A 19,546-nucleotide genomic window follows, 5' to 3' on the forward strand; every position below is an offset into this window, starting at 1 on the left:
CATCCTGAATGGGGGCCTTTATGCACAAGGCACAGTTAATCTATGGTAAAAATAGTGTGAAAAAAAACAGTGAACCTCAGAGAAAACCCACATGGACATTAGAATAACACTCACACGAGCATCATCATGAAGATACTAACCCAAGCTCAGGACTGAAAGCAGGACCCTGCATGACCATGAAAAAAAAACATACATTTTGAGCTGATTAAAAAAAAAACTATAAAAGTTAGTGTCTAGGAGCTCTTAAAACTTCCTGATCCAAAATTTCATTAGACCACATTTTGCTTTGATTATACATTATTACATCACATTAACATTTATTTCCATCCAGAGTCATATTCCTTTTTCTCCAAGAGTCTGTGTTGATAATGGGAGAGTCAGACTGCTGCGTAAAAGCTTCTCCAGCAAATCACAAAGATTCCTAAGGTCTGGACCGTGTGGTGGCCAATCCATGTGTCTCATACTACATAAACCACTCTTTTACAGTTCACCTGACCTAATTTTTTGGCATATAACATTTGATAAACCTAGACCTGGCCACCAGAAGCACCCCCAGATCATGAAACTCCCCCCACAGGCTTGCATGGTCGGCACTAGACATGATGGTGCATCACTTTATCCACCTCGCTTCTTACCCTGATACATCAATTACTCTAAAACCGGGCAAATCTGCACTCATCAGATCACATGATCGTTTCCAATGTTCCACAGTCCATTCTTTATGCTCAGTAGACAACTGACGCCTCACTGATAATTTTTTTTTCTTTCTAAATGCTACACAGTTGTTTAGACCCAATCCCGTGAGTTCTTTTCATTTTGTGCAATTAAATTTTCTTTCCATTTAATTAACCATTTAAGTCATCTCCAAACATGCTCCTTTAGGAATTCCACTGCAGTTGGACAGTTCTTAACACAAATTTTGAAAATGTTTACATTTTTAACAATCACCTTAGTTGGTTTCTTTGCTCGATGCAGGGCAATAATTTTACACTACTGAAACAGATTAACATCTTCACCATGACCACAGGATATATCTTCTGACACGGTTGTTAAATCCAGTAGATAAAGCCTGTAATTCATGGTCAGAGATATTGGGTTAGATACACTATTTCAGAGAATAAGGGATAGAATGCAACAAAATACTTAAAAAGAGAGAATTTTTTTTAGCTATTTTGTTCTGAGGTATTTATTTGCTTCTGCATATAATGGCTTATTTATATTGTATAATTTGTATCATTATTCAGTTATTTTTAGTTATAAAAAATATAAGTGTATTTTAATACTTAAAAAACTGCAGAGAGTGATTCAATCCACCCTTCTGCTTACTTGTAATGTACACTCACTGAGCACTTTATTAGGTACACCAATATGGCTATTCATTCATACAATGATCTAATCATCTTTACATATATAGCATTGTATCTGTCAGTGCAGTTGTGGTAAGAATGAAAGCATCTCAGAAAGCACAACAGAACTTAAGGTGACTGGGCAACAACAGCCAAAGAATAGAAAGTCGAGGCTGCAGTCACTAAATGTAGTTGTCCTACATCCTCAGTAAACAAGCTACAGTTAGTCCAAAATGCAGCCGCCAGAGTCTTCTGACACATTACAATCCGCAGCGTTCCTTAAGAAAACAAAACAGGGGAAAAAGGATTTCTGGTAGTTCCCAGAGAATTAAAGTCCACAAAATGGGGTAGAGCGTTTTCAGATTTAGCTCCTAAGCTCTGGAATAGGCTTCCTGATAATGTTCGGGGCTCAGACACGGTCTCCCAGTTTAAAGCAGACTCTAGACACATCTCTTTTAGCCTGGCATACACATAATTCTTCCCATACCCTCATACTCCAGTACATTTAAATGCACATTCTCATCGAGTGCTGCTAATATAATAAACGGCAGCAACGCTAATTCTTTTTCACCTGTTCCTTGTTTTTCTACCCATCCCGAGGCATCTGGAGATAGTGCCAGCTCCAGTAAACAGAGGCAAACCCCGCGAGGATCCTAAGGCATCCAGAGAAGGACCACCTCCAGCTGGATTCTGTTTCATGATGGTTTGGAGCTACACACGCTGCTCCCAGACTCCCAGTGATCCAGACCTGTCTGACACATCCTGGTGCAGAACTGAACTAGACTCCATGATATTTAGACATCTTCTGTTATGTTGAACTTCCAGCTTCCTGTCAGCAAAAAATTCCTGCTATTTGCTATGACCCAAATGAGGATGGGTTTCCCTGTTGAGTCTGGTTCCTCTCAAGGTTTCTTCCTATTGCCAGTTTTTTCTTGCCACCGTCGCCCTTGGCTTGCTCATCAGGGACAATCCAATCATTATGATCTATACATTTTTATTTGATCTACACATTTCCATAATCTTCTTTTAATTTTTTTTAAGCTGCTTCGAGACAGTGACCATTGTTAAAAGCACTATATGAATAAAATAAAATTGAATTGAATTGAATAGGTAAATACTGGAAAATGTAGTCTGCTTTGATCTTTATTTCTGCTGACACACATAGACAGTAGAATAAGAATTTGGCATCAATTTGGCATCAACATCATATGCACGGGCAGCATGCTGCCCTGTGACAACAATCCAGGTGTAATGGTGCCAGGAATGATTTTTTTGCATACTTTGGTCATTTAAAAAGCAAACAGTCATGACCTGATTGCCACGGACTATTTAAGTATTGCTGCTAAGCATGTGTCCTTTCGTATCCACAATTTACTTATCTTCTAATGGCTACTTCCAGCATGACAATGCACCATGTAGTGCACAAAGCAAAAGTCAACTAACACTGGTTTCATGAACATGACAGTGAGTTCAGTGCTCTTCAGCAGCCAGATTCACCAGATCTGAAGCCAATAAAGCACCTTTGGGATGTGTCAGAATGAGAAATTCACAGCATGAAAATGGAAAATCTGCAGAAATTGCATGATGAAATGAAGTCACCATGGACCATGGACGGGAGATTCAAGGGAGCCTCTGTCCAGAATTAGTATAGTGCTCAGTGTTGGTGTGTGTACAGTATATTATGTATTGACCCATGTTCTGCTGACACACCAAGATCAGGCATTTAATGCGTAATGAAATTTGTGGGTTTTTTCTCTCTGTAATTTTGCTTTATAATATTATATTTATTAGCTAATTTTATATCTAAATAAGTATTACAGAAAAAAAGTATTATTTTTGCATTGTGGATTTTCACATGTCTCATCTCAGGCCTTTACATTACAATCAACAATTATAACAATCAACCCTGAACCAAATGAAGTCTTTCTTCTCTTGAGCCTACAACCAGATGCATAGAATAGCATGAATAATTTCACTGTCCACATGGCCCACATCTGTACCTTTCCAGTTGTTTATATCAATCCTTATCCCCCTTTTTCGTCTCACTGCAAAAATGTAAAAATATCTTGAATGTGGTTAAATTTATCTGCACTTTCTTAAAATAATACAGTATTGCAGTAGACCAAATAGAAGATTATAAAGTTTATTTCCAATCAAAATGTACTAAAATGTTAAGCAAAATGTCTTATTTCATTAGCAGAAAATTTTGTTAGTTTTACGATTTATTTAAGAAGCAAAATTCTCACTTACAATTTATTTTAGTAACAGGTGACTAGAAATAAGTTTAATAATCCTATCTTTTATTTGTTGAAATTTTAGATAGGTTTAATATTTCACTTTCAAGAATATTTCACTTGCTGTCATTTTTTTTTTTTTTTTTGCTTTGCTGCGGCTCATTTTCACCACCAACCCCTCAGGCACCTCACATTATCAAGGACAAGAGCTCATGGGATATTCGCCTATACTACGGCCACTGCTGACAGAAGGAAGTATTTTAATTATTCCTGCTTTCATCTCACACTGCATACGCATTTATATGCCTTCATGCTATCTGTATCTTGCCTAAGCAAGTTTTAATCATGGTTCTGAGTGAATAAGTGTATTTGCTTATGGCACCGAGCATTTCAAAGCTAAAAGGGATGTGAGGATTCTTTTACTTCCTGTAAAGCTCACACATTGGGCATTTTGAATGAGCTTCTGTCTGTCTCTCCTGAAGCTTCAAATTTGATCAAACAGAAAGAGACTTCCTCCTCATCTCCCATTTCAACCAAACCAGCCGTTAAACAGCTCTCACAAATTCAAGCAGTGGAACACATTGCCTAATGAGGACCCCAGTGCTGTTGTACTGTTGAGGTTTTAATTAGTTTTTGATAACAGCACAGAGTTGACAGAAGTGTACAGTGACCATAGGTTTATATTAATGCAATTGATTTTAAATATATAATCACTCATATATATCTAACTCACACACTACATTATTTTACAGCGACTTGTATGGTGGAGGTGCAAGATAATATAACCTGAATAATATACAGATTCTTTAAAAAAAAAATAATAATAATAAAAAAAAAACGTTTAGATGCGACCATGTGGGCTAATGTAAAAAATATGAGGGGCGCTCAAGTCAACCCTGGACCTGTGACTTTTGCCCAGAACCCAATTATGGGAGTAAAAACTCCCTTTATTTCTCTATGTAATCCCCTGTTATACTAATGCACTTACAGTATCACGGCATTTTACTAGTTCTTGGATCCCATCAAGGTACAGTAGTAGCATCTCAGTACCATGGAGCCATGATTGGATTGCCCACTTAACATCTAAAAAGCTGGCCTCCCAGGAATTCCAATAATGGCTTACACATAGTCAGGGATGACGTACAGTAACAGTGAACGCAAGTGCAGGTAAGGAAGATAGGATTTATGAGACTAACAACAAAATCAAACACGGGTAAATTGTATGCTTGTTACACAAGTTACACAAAAACATGTTACACTAGGGCAATCAGAAAATCAGAAACCTAAACAATGAATCAAGGTCATACACAGTAAAAGGTAGCACGGACGAACACGGCTTGGGAATACCCGGAAAAACTCACGGGAGTGTATACTGCACTTTGCAACATCTCTCTATTGCTGAGTCTTATTTAACCACTTGGGTAATTAGGTGAACTCAGGTGAGATGGAATGTCACAGTTGGGGGTTGTAGTTTGTTTCCGCCATGTTTGTGTACAGATGCGAGGTTGTCTGTTCTGCTGTCTTGCTGGCCTGACACACATGTGGTAATGGCTTGAAGTGAGGTCAGGACTGCAGGGGATGTGACAACTTTTAGCCAAGTTCCTGTGATGTGAAAATTCTGCCGCAGGCAGTAAGAGGTCATGGATTATCCTGCAACACGGATCTGTTTTTGTCCTGTTAAACGTGATGAATGGGCCCAGGAAAAAAGCCACCATGCCACACAAAAGGAAAAAAAATTTAGAGATAGATGTGCAAGCCTGAGACACTCATTGTTTTTAGGAATATTTATCTTATTTATTGTGTACTTGTATACTCTGAATCAATCTTTAAGACTAAAATGTTTAGTTTGAAATCACACTCCAGGTCAGAATCAGCAAAAAGTGTTGGACAAAATCACAATAGCAATAAAGAGTAGGCACCGTGATGCCATAATTAAAATTGTAGATACTCTCAGAAAAGAGTAGGATCTTACAAACACAACCCTGGACAAAACAGCAGTGTTTTCCCACAAAGCCTTAAACATTTGTTGGGGTTATCTTGGCCAATCCATCCACCGCCATGTTATTGGCAGGTGGCCAGAATCCAATGTGGCCCCGAAAGATAGAATATATAAAACACAGAAAGTTGACCTCAGGACCAAATTGGAGACTCTGGAGCTGTGTCTGTGCCACCCAACAACATTCTCGCTGTAGTAAGTTTATACTGCAGTTCCATGCAAATTGGTTTACCATGAATGTGATTAAGCTCCCATTTAATTTAGGAAAGTCCATTAGTTTTAGTAGCTCTCGGATTTCAGATGTAGCAATTACAGTAAGTACCTGATAGAGTTTCAGGTTTTGTTGTGTATGTTACCTGATAGGCGCACAACCCCCGAAGGTCATATATTAATTGTTATGAGTTAAATTTTGTGAAGGTGCCAAATGGTCAAATTATTTGCCTAAATCAATCGAAGAAAACATCTAAAAGAGATTTAAAATGAGTACAATTATTAAATTATTAAAACCTGTCAGGGTGCTACAGTGGTCAGCACTGTCGCCTTGCACCTCCAGGGTCCAAGTTCGATGGAGTTTGCATGTTCTCCACGTGCTTGGTGGGTTTCCTCCGGGTACTCCGGTTTCCTCCCACAGTCCAAAGATATGCAGGTTAGGCTAATTGACGTTCCCAAATTGCCCATAGTGTGTAAATGAGAGTGTGAGTGTGTGTATGTGTGTGTGACCTGCAATAGATTTGCACCCTGTCCAGGGTATAACCTGCCTTGATAGGCTCCAGCTCCCTGCAACCATAAATACAGGATAGTATCGTGGTGTAGAAGATGAGTATGTGAGTGAGTGAGAGTACAGTAAAACCTGTGTTGAACTGTCAGTAAAATTGTGGTTAGACAACTACTTGAAGTTGCACCATAAAAAAATTATTAGATTAGGACTAAACAGCTGTAACTTTTTCTTAGTGAGACTAATCAGAAAAAAAGGCTTTACTTTCCTAGGGAGCAAAAAGATTTGAACATGGACTTTGGAGCAATGGATAAAGGGGTGTGGCCTAATGAGACCAGATTGACCCTATTCCTGAGTGATGGGTGTGTCATGGTAAGAAGGGAGTCACATGAAGTGATGCACCCATCATGCATAGTGGCCACTCTACAAGCCCCTGAAGACAGTGTTATATTATGGGGTTGCTTCAGTTGGTAAGGTCTAGTCTCAGCAATGTTATGTGGCAGTAAAATGAAGTCAGCTGATGACCTTAATGTTCTGAATGACCAGGTTATCACATGAAGTTTTTCTTCCCTGATGGCACGGCCATATTCAACGACTTAAATTATGAAAGAGGGGTTTTGGCCATATGAGGAATCATTTTCACACATGACCTGCACACCACATTGTGCACTATAATCAAAGCTAAGGGCAGTCAAAAGAAAATTAATGTATGACTTTATATATATATATATATATATATATATATATTTCAGTGACTGAGCTCAACAGAAGGATTGACTTGAACAAACTTTACATAGATGGTCCAGCACAAAATGTTGCAGAGTGAGGTAACCTGAGATTAATGAATTCTCTGTCACACTATTTAATTACAGGAAGCATCACGTATTGTCCTACAGGATATTAAAGCAAATTGCGATGAAGAAGGACAAATGGTAGAAGCCAAATAAAGTAGTTTGCAGGATAACAACACAGACAGCTGTGTTTGCACTGATGATGCAATCCGTCCTAGGAACATGGGAACCTCACATACTGTAGGCCATGGGCCTCTGTCTGTCTTTCTCATTTGGTCCGGTCTCTCTTACTCCATGTCTCTGTCCTTCTCACACACTATTGCTCTTTATATAAAATCTTCCAATAAAAGTGAATCTCCCTTTATATACATCCCTTTTTTTATTTGTTTTCTCTCTACATCTTTGTCTTTCTTTTAATATTTCTCTTTCTACATCGAACAACCACTCTGCTGTTCTACATGTCTCTGTCTGTCCTTATCTCTATATTTCTTTCTACTGTATATCTCTCTCAGTTATTCTTTGTCTTCACAGCAATTTCTCTCTTTCACTCACACACACATACACAATTGCAGAAGTCTATCAGATGATTAAAAATCCCTGTGGTCAATATTTCTTAGCATAATAAGAGAGACGGAGAGAGAGAGAAAGCAGATTCTGTGTGACTGAACTGTTTACTGGATAAAATATGAAAAATTTGTGTTCTAGTGTGTAGAAAGACAAACATTCAGACATGACAACATACTAAAATGCAGAACACAAAGTCTAGTCTTTTTTTTATTATGTTAATCATTCTGTGAGCAAGAGGTTGCAAAATAAACAATACAGGCAATCAAACTATGTTTTTCCCTTCTTCTTCTGTATTATCAATTTCCACTGTCATAACATCTACATAACATGGTGTATTATTGTATTCCTTTTTATTTTTCTGGCTTTTATGACTAAACCATATTTTAAAAAGGACAAAAAGGAATAACCTGCTCAGAAACGTACACTTCTGCATCTTGACCAGTCGAATCAGTCAGACTAAACGTCTGCACTCTCGTCCTTGTAGCAGTTTTTTTTTTCCCAGTCAGGCAGTTCGACTAACATGTACAACACAACCAGCATACACCAATGTATGTGGAGAGAGCCAGGGCACATAAAAGAATGGTAAAGTGCTTAGACATGTTCAAAAGAGCTACAAAAGAGCTTTAAGCGAGGATTTACAGAAACATGATTACTGTAAGTGTAATTTATTACTTTAAACAAAAGCCATATTCTACAATCCACAGTTAAAAGTTTTTTTTATCTTCTTATACACATGACATCCATTTAGTAGGTACTCATGTCTTTTATTTAAGCCTCCAACCAAAAAAATCAAGCTCAAGAAATAAATGACCAAGAATCTGACATTTGAACGATTTTAAAGATTTTTTAAGGGTTAAAATAATTCTTCAAAATTTTACATCCAACATTGCATACTTTCTACTTCCTTCCATTAACATAAGCACAGGTTGAGTAGCATCCATACCAGGCACGGTATTAATTTAGGCTGCTTTCAGACTCGGCACGATTTATTCGTTTCATGCCTGGGTAGGATTTGCCCCTCCCCCACATCCCTCGCTGGCCGGCGTTCACTTAACATAGTAATATTGTTCCTTCCTTAAGTAACACTTGCCTCTTTACGTTCTCTGATACAAGTGGCAATATGCACCAAGTTTGTGAGGCATCAATAAGCACAAATAAAAGACGAGCACGGAGAAGTCTACCTTCCACTATGCCTAATGCTATTCTTAGTAATATAAAAAATTATAATAATTAAAAAAATCAACAACCCTTGAACATGCCTTCCTTATTCATTAGATATAGTTGTGAAATTCAGATGATGAGATCAGCAAGATTCGACAGAGATTTCGATAGACAGCGATAACGACATCACGTTGTAAACAGTCAACAACGTTCATGTTCTGGCACGATTAAGTTTCAAATTTGTGTTGTGTACACTGCACACTCACATTTTCAAGTGGCACGGTACACTAGATGGTACATGGATCTGTATCCTGGTACCACACAGTGTGTGTACACATTACACAAACGTACTTAACTTTTGGATCAAGCATAGTGGAATCCGTGACTGAGACTCTGGTATGAAAGCAGCCTTACGATGGTGATCTGTATAAACAGATAACATACTATATGGCACAGGCCACCATTTAGCTCACAAACCTGAGAAAAACAAATAAAACCATCAATCTATAAATAGCGTAAATGAAGTCAGTCAGCACTGTAATAGAAATTAGTCCTGATGGAATTTTTTTTAACATTCAATTGCACAATTGTCTTTTAATCGAGTACAATAATAAAGAAAAAAAGAAAAAGCTTCACATCAGGTAAAAGTTCTTAGATACGACAAAATGTGAGGTGAAAGACTGAAATACTTCTAATGTCTGTATGCAAACTTTACGTCAAGTGCACAAGTGTATTGTTTACAATAGTATATTATTGGTTGAGGAACAATTGGATAGTGATAGCAATGGAAAGTGATCAATTTTTAAAATAAAAAGAGAAATCTAATGTAAAAATCAAAACAAAAACAATTATTAGTGTATGAAATTATGGTTGTAAAAATGTAAAAGGGGTCTCAGACAGCAAAGACTGAACTTTCACTGATCTGTTACGTGCAAGGGCATGCACTTTTCTTTTCTTTTTTGTTTTTTAGTCATTCTAAAGGCTACACATTGGAAGGTGTGCTTATCCGTCGACCTCCTCGTCCAAAGCTGGAGACTGAGAGGAGGCAGCAGTGTTAAAATATTTAAAATGTTATACATGTTTATAAAGAACCTAAAGCAAATATGTGCGAATCCTTTCATTACAATTAAACTTCAATTTGCAAATACAGCAAACAGGGGTAAAATTCCTACTTGTTGCTGACAAATACTTCAGTTTATATGGTTATATGTAAATGTATTTAAAGTATGCAAGCTTTTTTCGGAGATTCCGTGCTTGTTTTCTTAAAATGATAACAAACCAGATATATACAGTAGCAGTGCTGCGCTGTGTATTCAGAGTAGAATCTGTTGTTTTTTTTATTATAGTTATATAAATTTCCTAAAATTATTATTATCATCATCATCAGCAGCAGCAGCAGCAGCATGTCCTCCAGATCTCAATAATAAATGCTTTTATCATTATATGTAAGGCATGCATTTACAAACACTTAGAATATGTAATGGATCATTCTTGCATCCTTGCAGCAACTGTGTTTGGAAGTTCGGATGGAATTTCCACATTTGTGCCCAGGTTACCACTCAAATCATAAACCACAGGAAGGTTTATTCGAGTGACATAATTTTGTCTATAGTTTTGAAATAACCGGAAGGTCGCTGTACATGTGTGATTTCAGACGGAGCCATTCGAGCAGTCTCTGAGCCGAGCTCTTCTCCTGCGTGAGTATGCGAGCTGATAGTTTCAGCTTCTCCTCGTTGCGCTCGAGGTACCGCACTCCTTCCACCAGTAGTTGGTTGAGTTTCTCGCTTCGGCTCTCGTCCAGAGCTATGTCCTCAGTCATGTAGGGGTTAAAACGGAAATATGTGTTTGGAGGCAGCAGGGCATCCAGCATTGTGTGTACCTCTAAAAGCGAGAGAGAGAATAAGAGGATTAGTATAAAACCCAAGGTCAAGGCACTTAAACAGCATAATCAACAAATTAAAACAAACAGGACAATTGATCTTTTAAAATTAACCTTGTTTAAGCCTGTTTAGTCAGCTTTCAGTTGGGACACACCAGACTGCCAACGATTTCATCCATCATCTACACAACTTGTATTGTGTACCCATCACAGGCCAAACGCACACACACACACACACACATACTTACACTACAGACATTTGGAAATGCCAGTCTGCCTGCAATGCGCGTCTTTGGACTGTGGGAGGAAATTATAATACCCAGAGAAAACGCACTAAGCACAGGGGGAAAGAACATGCAAACTGCATGCACTAATGGAGGTGTGATGCAACAGTGGTAACCACTAAGCTGTCATGCTGCCTCATCAACTGGTGCAAAACATATTAAATAACAGTAGTCCTGTCTAACATAGTGCCTAGACAAACCACTGAACATTAACACATTATATATTCACTCCACTCATGGTACAGCATAATAAATGGGTTCAGATGTTACAGACTTCATGTTAAATACCCTTTTCAGCATTTCTCACTTTAGATTTCAGTTTACCAATGTAAAGTCAAGTGCTTTTATGGTTTACACACAAGTCAATTGGTCAAGTGCTCATTTATGTGAAACTCAAAAAGTGGTTCATGATTTAAAGATGCAATAAATGACTGACAGTCATCAAATCATCTCTGTGTATTCAGTAGAGATCATGCAGTGTTATTTGTTTGGTTGGTTGGTTCGACATTTTGATGGGTAAGCTTTCACAGCTGGTGAAAAGTTGTAAAGGAGATAGCAGCAATCGGTTTACAATTGGATGGTACAATCTAAGGAAGCAAGGGGATGAGACGAGGCTACAGACAACAGGAGGGATTTGTGGTTAGCAGCAATCAATCGAGCAAACATAGTGATATAGCATAAAGGTGGAATATAAATAAAACCCATAGACACATTTGATCACTTCTTATCAGGTAAAGGCATTAATGCAATTCTCAAATGTGTAAAGATTCTAACCTGTCTTATTAATGTGGGCTTGTCTGTGTTTGATCTCCCATCACCAGAGAGAAAGTGTGTGACTTACACTACTAAGCAAAAGTCTTGAGCCACCCTGACAGGTGTCTCAGGACATTTGCACAGTACTGTAACTGAAAGAGCATGTCACGAACACACACACACACACATACACACACACATACACATACACACACATACACACACACACACACACACACATACACACACACATACACACACACATACACACACACACACATACATACACACGCATACACACGCATACACACGCATACACACGCATACACACGCATACACACGCATACACACGCATACACACGCATACACACACATACACACACATACACACACACACACACAGCAGAGTGTGAACCTGAACGTGACAAAGCAAAAGCTGCGAGTCTGGGATGAATCTGTTTCAGGTTTGGTTTACTTTGTAGGGTGCACTGAAAAGCACTGCATGAATAAACACATGCTTGGAGCTCAGCTAAGCTGCTCCCGATTTAGGTTTTACATCCATATAAAGTATTTTTTTTCCCTACTAATCTAGTGATTTATCTTTTATTTCTTCTTTTACATAGAGATATGAGATCAGCATTATATCAACGTCTGCTTACTTTTGCAGGGATGACTGATGATGCCAAATTTTCACAAAAAAGCATTACCCAATACATTCAATTTGTATGCTTATAAACTCTTATTTGAACAAAATCATTCTCTAGTCAAAGTTGATTTGATTTTGGCACTGGTTTTATGTTGAATATCATCACCCGAGGCAAACCTTCAAATTTTTTTACTAAGGGTCCTCTGTAACCCCAGTGGCTGGGATGTGAACCCAGGCCTGAGGCATGGCAGGCAAGAAGCATAGCACTGGGCCTGTAGATTTTCCACCTCATTATCTAGTTGTAAATAGTGCAGTGGAAGCACTGCAGGGGTTCAGTATCCTGATAGAAAATAATTTCACCATGTCACTCATAACTTGGTTGTTTATAAAGTGAGATATGTAATTTGAAGGTGTAAATTTTATAAATAATTAAACATTAACATTGGCAGTAGCCATTTTAACTCATGCTGATCTTAACCGGATTCAGTCATGCGAACCTAGATCTGTTTAACTTAGGTGGAAAGTATTATTGTACTGTATTAAAATCATATTTATTGTCCACATATTTAAATATACATCTTTGCATGGTTAGTGCTGCTGAAAAACACCAGGAGTTAGGAATCTAGGCCAGAGCACAGGTAATCCACGATTTCTAAATAGTCGTCATACTTAAGCCCAATTTAATCCCTAATGGAAGGCATACAAGAGGCATGAGGTCTTATGAGCGCGCACACTTAATAGTGTGCTAAACAGCCAGCATGTACCCTATTCATTTCTGACCTGCAACCATTCTACGGTTTTAAACTATTTAATCACTTCCAGGATGTGCTTCTATCAAGGATCATATCAGAATATACTGTACATGATAAAGATTTTCACACTTTTTCCTAGTGTGTTAATTTACACACAAAATGTCTCTATTAAACCTCTGGCACATGTTTATTCACACCCACCCTCTGTGTCAGTTGCACTGCTGATGACGTGAGACAGTTTGGTCTTCAGGCTCGTGTAGGTGGCAGTGTTCTTGCTGGCTGACTCGAAGCGGCCTGTGCCCAAAGAAACGACACACTGCAATGGGGTGCCGGGCCACAGACACTGGCATTCATGGATCGCCAGAGCTGTTGGATTGTTTACCAGCAAACCACCATCCTATGAGAGAGAGAGAGAGAGAGAGAGAGAGAGAGAGAGAGGGTGCGAGTGAGTGTCTGGTGAGTGTCTGGTGAGTCTTGAGTTTAAATACAACATAGACATTTTTGAAATGTAAAACAACCTTGTATCACCACATATGACTGAAAACAAGTACAAAATGTAAAAAAGAAAGACAAGATATGCATTTGGGCTTCTTAATTAATATTCATTCAGCTATCTCAAGGCAGCACTCACACATTTGCACCTCCTTCGCACCTGGGGAGACTCCGAGTAGCTAATTGACCGGCAGGTTCTTTGCAAACCCAGAGGAATCGAACATGGCACCAGGGAGAACATACTGTAAAATGAGGAGTTTAGGAACAGCTTCACACTGCGGGGTAGGCTCTCTCATTAGTGCACTGAAGGTCAGAGTCACTGCCTCCTAGACATTGTGCTTTCTTGGGGCGTCAGTTTTAGAGGAGAAGTTTGGGCCTCTGGAGTCTCGGTTCTGTCTTTTCCTCATGACACTCCAGGCTGGGCATAATGAGACTGCTCACCAAGCTAAGATCAATGTTCCCCTGGAAGGGGGTCTGGCAGTCAATAGACAGACTGCATATAAGAGAACAGCATCTTTCATCCTTGGTACTGAGAAAATGTGTCAGTGCTGCAAGGGTTTTTTCGAAGAAAGAAAACTGGTGGGCAGAATTGAAAATGAATGTGTGATGGGGTTAGGGGGTAGGCAATAAAAGTGTAGAAAACCCAGTGGTGTCAGAAAGCAAAAGAACAGACACCATTGTTCTCATAGCCGGGGTGCAATTATGTGGCAACATGGACAATCAATCAGAAGTAGCAAGACAAAACAAAGACAATCAGCAAGATTAACAGACTTCATTTTTTTTTTTTATTTCCAATGATTGTTTACAAAACAAATGTAAATCCTGCAGTAAGTCGGACTTACATCCACAGACAAGGAGGTTAGTAGTCTAGTTACTCCGGCACGTATAACTCAATCAGACACAGAAATCAGGCTAGGCATGCTGCGTATGCTGCACAGTTCAGTCAAACAGCCCGTGGTTTTTGACTTGGTAAATGAACAAAATGTGCAACAGCAGAATAAGCCACTTACTATACAATACCAAATGTACAGAAGTTTTCACCACTTTACATGCTACCAGTTTTCCGCAAGCTAACTTCTTGTCTGATTGTTTAAAAAAAAAAAAAAAAAAGAGAAAGTTCATATTTGCACAAAGAGAACACAGACAGCGAGTAGTTGATGGTTAAACACCACAATGGTTCAACAATACTACAATCGTATATGTATCAATATGGCATATAATAATTTTTAAATATACTTTTTATACTGAATAGAAGTACAATATAATAAGGCGTGCATTATTTACTAACTGACACGCCTGAATCAAAATCAGTGTTTATTTGTGCATTGTAAGAGGTGCTACAGTACATAAATGCTTAGCAAACAAGCAATTGTGGTAAAATAAATAAAAATAATAAAAATATATAAATAATTCCCCCCACACTCTCAAGTCATTAATTAGAGAGAAAGCCATTGCTTTAAGCAACAGCAGACCATTAGCACAGTAAAAACCGTCAGAAACACTTACAAGTTAATTTCTCTAACGTTTTTACATTCAATACAATCAAAGCTAAATCTAGCTTTAAAATTTGGCCAATCTATCTGGAAAATGCAAGCGACTCCATTAAAAAGTAAGGTGGGTCACACTTCTGATAAATCAAACCTTAATTTACAATTCAAGATAACTGGACAACTAATTGATCTACAATATGTGTTAACAGAGACTTGAGAGAGATTTGAAAGAAGGAGAGAAAGACAAACAGACAGAAAGGAAGAGAGACAGTAAGAGATTAACAAGGTCGTCACACTTCCTGGCAGACTTGCACACCAACCAATGAGCAATAGAGCTCTTGGCGTCTTCGGAGCCTGAAGAGATCCATATCTGGGCCAGCGCCATGTTCTCACTCTAACGGAGGTTTATTTAAGTCCAAGTGTATTGAGGTTTGAAACAATGGTATGTTTAATGGCAATGTGCAAACTGAAAGCTGGACTAAATCATGGCACACAAAAAAGCCAAGGCTGCCGATCAAATACCCAGCATGCCGCAGGGGAAAGGTCAGTTCCTTCAGGAAATGGACTACTTTCACAAAAAAAAAAAAGTCACAGGTCAGGTTACTTTCCTTATCCTATTGTGAGATTTGGTACAAATGCACTGCACAACAAATATAAATCTCGGTGGTCAGCTTCATGTGGCGGTTGCTGATGGAATCAATGGTTTGAACAGAAATAAAATATAAACAGCTGAAGCAGAAATCCATCCAGCTTTAAGATGACTAAGTAAGTATGGTATCTACTTTTGTTTTAAAACTTTTCCTTCACGGCTTATACTGTACACAGGAAGCCTGAACCCTAGTTCAGGGGCCCTGGGGCACAAAGCAGGGTACACCCTGGTTGGGGTGCCAATCCATCGCACGGCACACATGCACACACTACAGGCAATTTAAACTGTCTTTGGACTGCATGCGGAAACCCACCACAGGGAGAACATACAAATTCAAACCCAAGGGGTGAACTCAAACCATCGACCCCGGAGGTGCGAGACCACAATGCTATTCACTATACCACCGACAGTGCCGACTGTTATACTGTGATACTACACACTACAAAACACACAAAACAAGACGTTGCTGGACAACGGTCAGGTGATAGGAGCTGTATGGCAAAAATTTAAAGACCTTATTACTATATTACTATCATGAAACAACATCACATAAACAAGAGTGAGGTTATGCCATCGCAAGTTCAAATCCCAGGTGATGCTGTAAGCTCTTACGGCTGGAAGCCTAGACAGGGCTGATTGGCTGAGCTCTGTCAGAGGGGAGGAACGGGAGGCACTTACCGGTTTCACATAAATCACGGCTCTAAAACAATCATCGTGTCTGCGAGCTCACACAAGTAAAAGGAGTGGATAGCGCTGTCCTCCGAGTGCATTACGCTCGGAGAAACACGTGACAGTCTTCGGCCCTCCCTGACTGGTAGTTGTAGCCCTGGGGGGAATTGTCCTAAAGATTGGTGGAAAATCGGGAAAAATCCCAAGAAAAAAAATTATTAAAAAAGTGTGTGTGTGAAGAGTGCTGTGATTCAGCCCAAGGCACAAGAGAGATCAAACCGAGCGAAGGCTGGAAGTAATCATGACTGACGACACTAATACTGCTGCAGTAATTACTCGTAAGCGACGAGCACATATGACCAGAGTGATACGAACAAGAAATAGAAATGTAAATGGGTTAAAGGCGGTCTAAACATCAGCACTGGAACACAGCTTGACCAATCAAATTAGTGAACTAAAAATAAAATGTTGTATAAGGGCTGTACTGAAAGTAATGCAAAACTTTGTTAACTTACATCGGTCATTCAAATTGCACATGCTGGTAGAGTAACTTCTCCTATCTACAAAAGGTACTACTCTTTATAGTCTTCATCACAAGTGATGCACTTGCACCATTGTTGAACCCAACTCTCAAATCCTCTTTGAAAATCCCCTTTGTTGCAGTTGAAGGTCTGAGTGGTTTGTCTTCAATGCTGGAAGACAAACTTCTTCATCCATCTGTGCACATTGTTCTTATAAATGGTGTCATCTTCATAAATATCCTATTTTTATGTCCATATTTGCTTACATTTTAATTATTATTTGTGCTTTTCACACAACTGGGAATTAAATAACAATTACTTACTTATTTTATGTTTAACTAAAAGAAGCAGCTACGTCACAAAATCTGTGCTGACAATAAATAAACCGTGTCCTAAAAGTATAAACCTCTTGTACATTAAGCAGGAATGCAAGCTGTAACATTTAACTGAAATAACAATAAATGAAGTGTGTAGCCCTAGGGGTGTAATGATGAGATGATTTGGGTTGTGCACTGATTTTATAGGCAACAGAAAGAATTACACTGTGTCAGTTTAATATTATTTATAATAACCAACATTTTATTCTTTATTATGCTATCTACTCTGTTTGCATTATTTCTAACGTAAGCTTTTGTTAAACGCACCATAATCTCTTAATATATTATCTCTTTTTGCGCCGCAATCCCTGATCAGTGCATGTTTGCAATTCTGCTTTCTTTTTTTCCTCGCTGAATTTTTGTTTTTCTCATTGGAAGGAAGAGCATTTGCAGAACATGTGCAGATGTCCTCTCTTCACCAGCACAGGGAGCATTCGTGCGGGCATCGACAGCAGCAATTAGCAAAAGCTATGCCAGTGACTTGGCAGAAACTGTAATAGCATGCCAGCTAGCCTCTAATGATCTAGAGCCACGTACTGTAGATTTGGGTGGAAGTACTTAAAGAAGAAGAGTTTAGTATAATTAAACCACCAAGCAAAAGTTGGATTTTAGGCTGATTTCTGCTTTCTTTAAAGTCTATAGACCAAAAGGAATTTCCTCACACTAAAGAACCATATACACCCCAGGCATATTTTAATAGAAATGCTCCACTGACCTCACATTCCTAAGATTCTTTACCATTACATTTAAACTATATTCATACTTTTACTTATAATTGATGGCTTAAAAAATTCCTCTTCATTCCCAAACTCCTAGTGATGTACCCAGTAAAAAGAAAGAACACAAAACATATACACATATTTAATGTGTTTGTTTGAAATTCAAGCACAGAAACAACATTGTCGCCTTCCAGTCACACTAGCAAATAAAACACTAATGCTTTAGTATGATGGACAGCCATGACTCTTATTTGATAGCTTGGGGCAAAAGGTCATTATACGGAACATTATGCAATTACTCTGACTAGTTCTCCACCGTAACCTTTGACATGAGGAAAAGGAGGTTTCAAATTGGGTTCAAGTTGTCGTCATAAAAAATGTGAGGCAAGAAGGTCCCATCTGCAAGGCAAGGCAGACATTATCCTGAGGCTAAAACCACGAAAGACAACACGCACATAAACATTCACACATGCCTAAGCTTGATATTAAACCGCTGCTCATTTGCAATCAATTGTAAATGAGCATCGGCAGTGTTTTTATGATGCCATAAAATGCGTTCAGATTAAAGAAAGGTTATTTCACACTATTGAATTGCAAAATGACAATGTAACTCTCTCTCTTCATATAAATGCACCCCATAAACCACAAACAAAAAATAAATTAAACTGTGAAGCAGATTTTTCTTTAAGATCCATGCATTATAAATGTTCATAATCACTCAAAGTAGGTGAATGAAAAATCAATCATCACCATACATGCAGCATAAATATAAAGTTGTCTTGGATAAGGAAATTTTTATCTTCATCTTATGTAAAAGAGGAACCATCTGGGTTGTACGTTTTCACCGCACCCTTAGGCAGTCAATAATCAACAAACATGTCTAATCTCTACGGGCGTTCTACCAGATCCCCGTGGGTGTGTTTTAGCCCCGTAAACATTTACCTGGCAGCCATGAGCCTTCCAGCATTCAGTTTTCAATGAGTTTCCAAATGAAAGAAAGTGGTGCCAGTATGGCAGTCTCAAAATATACACACTGAACAGCACAGCTTAGCCAAGAATAACTCGTAAAACGGTTGAACTTGGACAAAGCCTTCCATTCCATCATCCATCAGACATCCTATCAGTTAACATGTCTGTTTCAGGAATAATGCTGATAGCATAATGCTGTGGGCTTTCTTTGTTAAGTTAAGATTTAATTCAATTTTTATTTCTCCTAGGCTCAATTTTGCCTTGAGCATCTTGTAACTGTGTGAGGGTGCTCCCAAACAAGCTTACAGCCTTCATGCCTGGAAACCACCATGGCAGAATCCCTGGCAACCACTGAAAAGATGCCCTGCTTGGGCATTCAGACCCAACTTCCTGCCTCTGGGTCTGCCACAGCATAAAGAATAGTTAGGGAAGATGACAACTTGCCAATGTCAATCTGCTTGAAAGGTGAGGAGTCTTTGACTCTTCAATTTGTAGGACCGTTTACATGCAAGTGGGCTCAGTTTTACCAGTCTAAC

General features: G+C 38.7%; 1 protein-coding gene across 1 annotated transcript in view; it reads right to left on the minus strand.

Moving 5' to 3' along the window:
- Positions 1-10,171: 10,171 nt before the first annotated feature.
- The window catches only part of pnpla8 (patatin-like phospholipase domain containing 8), a 31,819-nt gene continuing 22,444 nt past the window's right edge, over positions 10,172-19,546 (minus strand). Inside the window, exons 10-11 of the mRNA XM_053477499.1 lie at positions 13,326-13,521; positions 10,172-10,691 (exon numbers count right to left, since the gene is read on the minus strand). Of these exons, the coding sequence (XP_053333474.1) occupies positions 10,417-10,691; positions 13,326-13,521 (471 nt within the window). The 3' untranslated portion in view covers positions 10,172-10,416. The remainder of the gene's footprint in view (positions 10,692-13,325; positions 13,522-19,546) is intronic.

The sequence above is a fragment of the Clarias gariepinus genome, chromosome 2 (assembly GCF_024256425.1).
Source record: "Clarias gariepinus isolate MV-2021 ecotype Netherlands chromosome 2, CGAR_prim_01v2, whole genome shotgun sequence".
Classification (NCBI taxonomy): Eukaryota; Metazoa; Chordata; class Actinopteri; order Siluriformes; family Clariidae; genus Clarias; species Clarias gariepinus.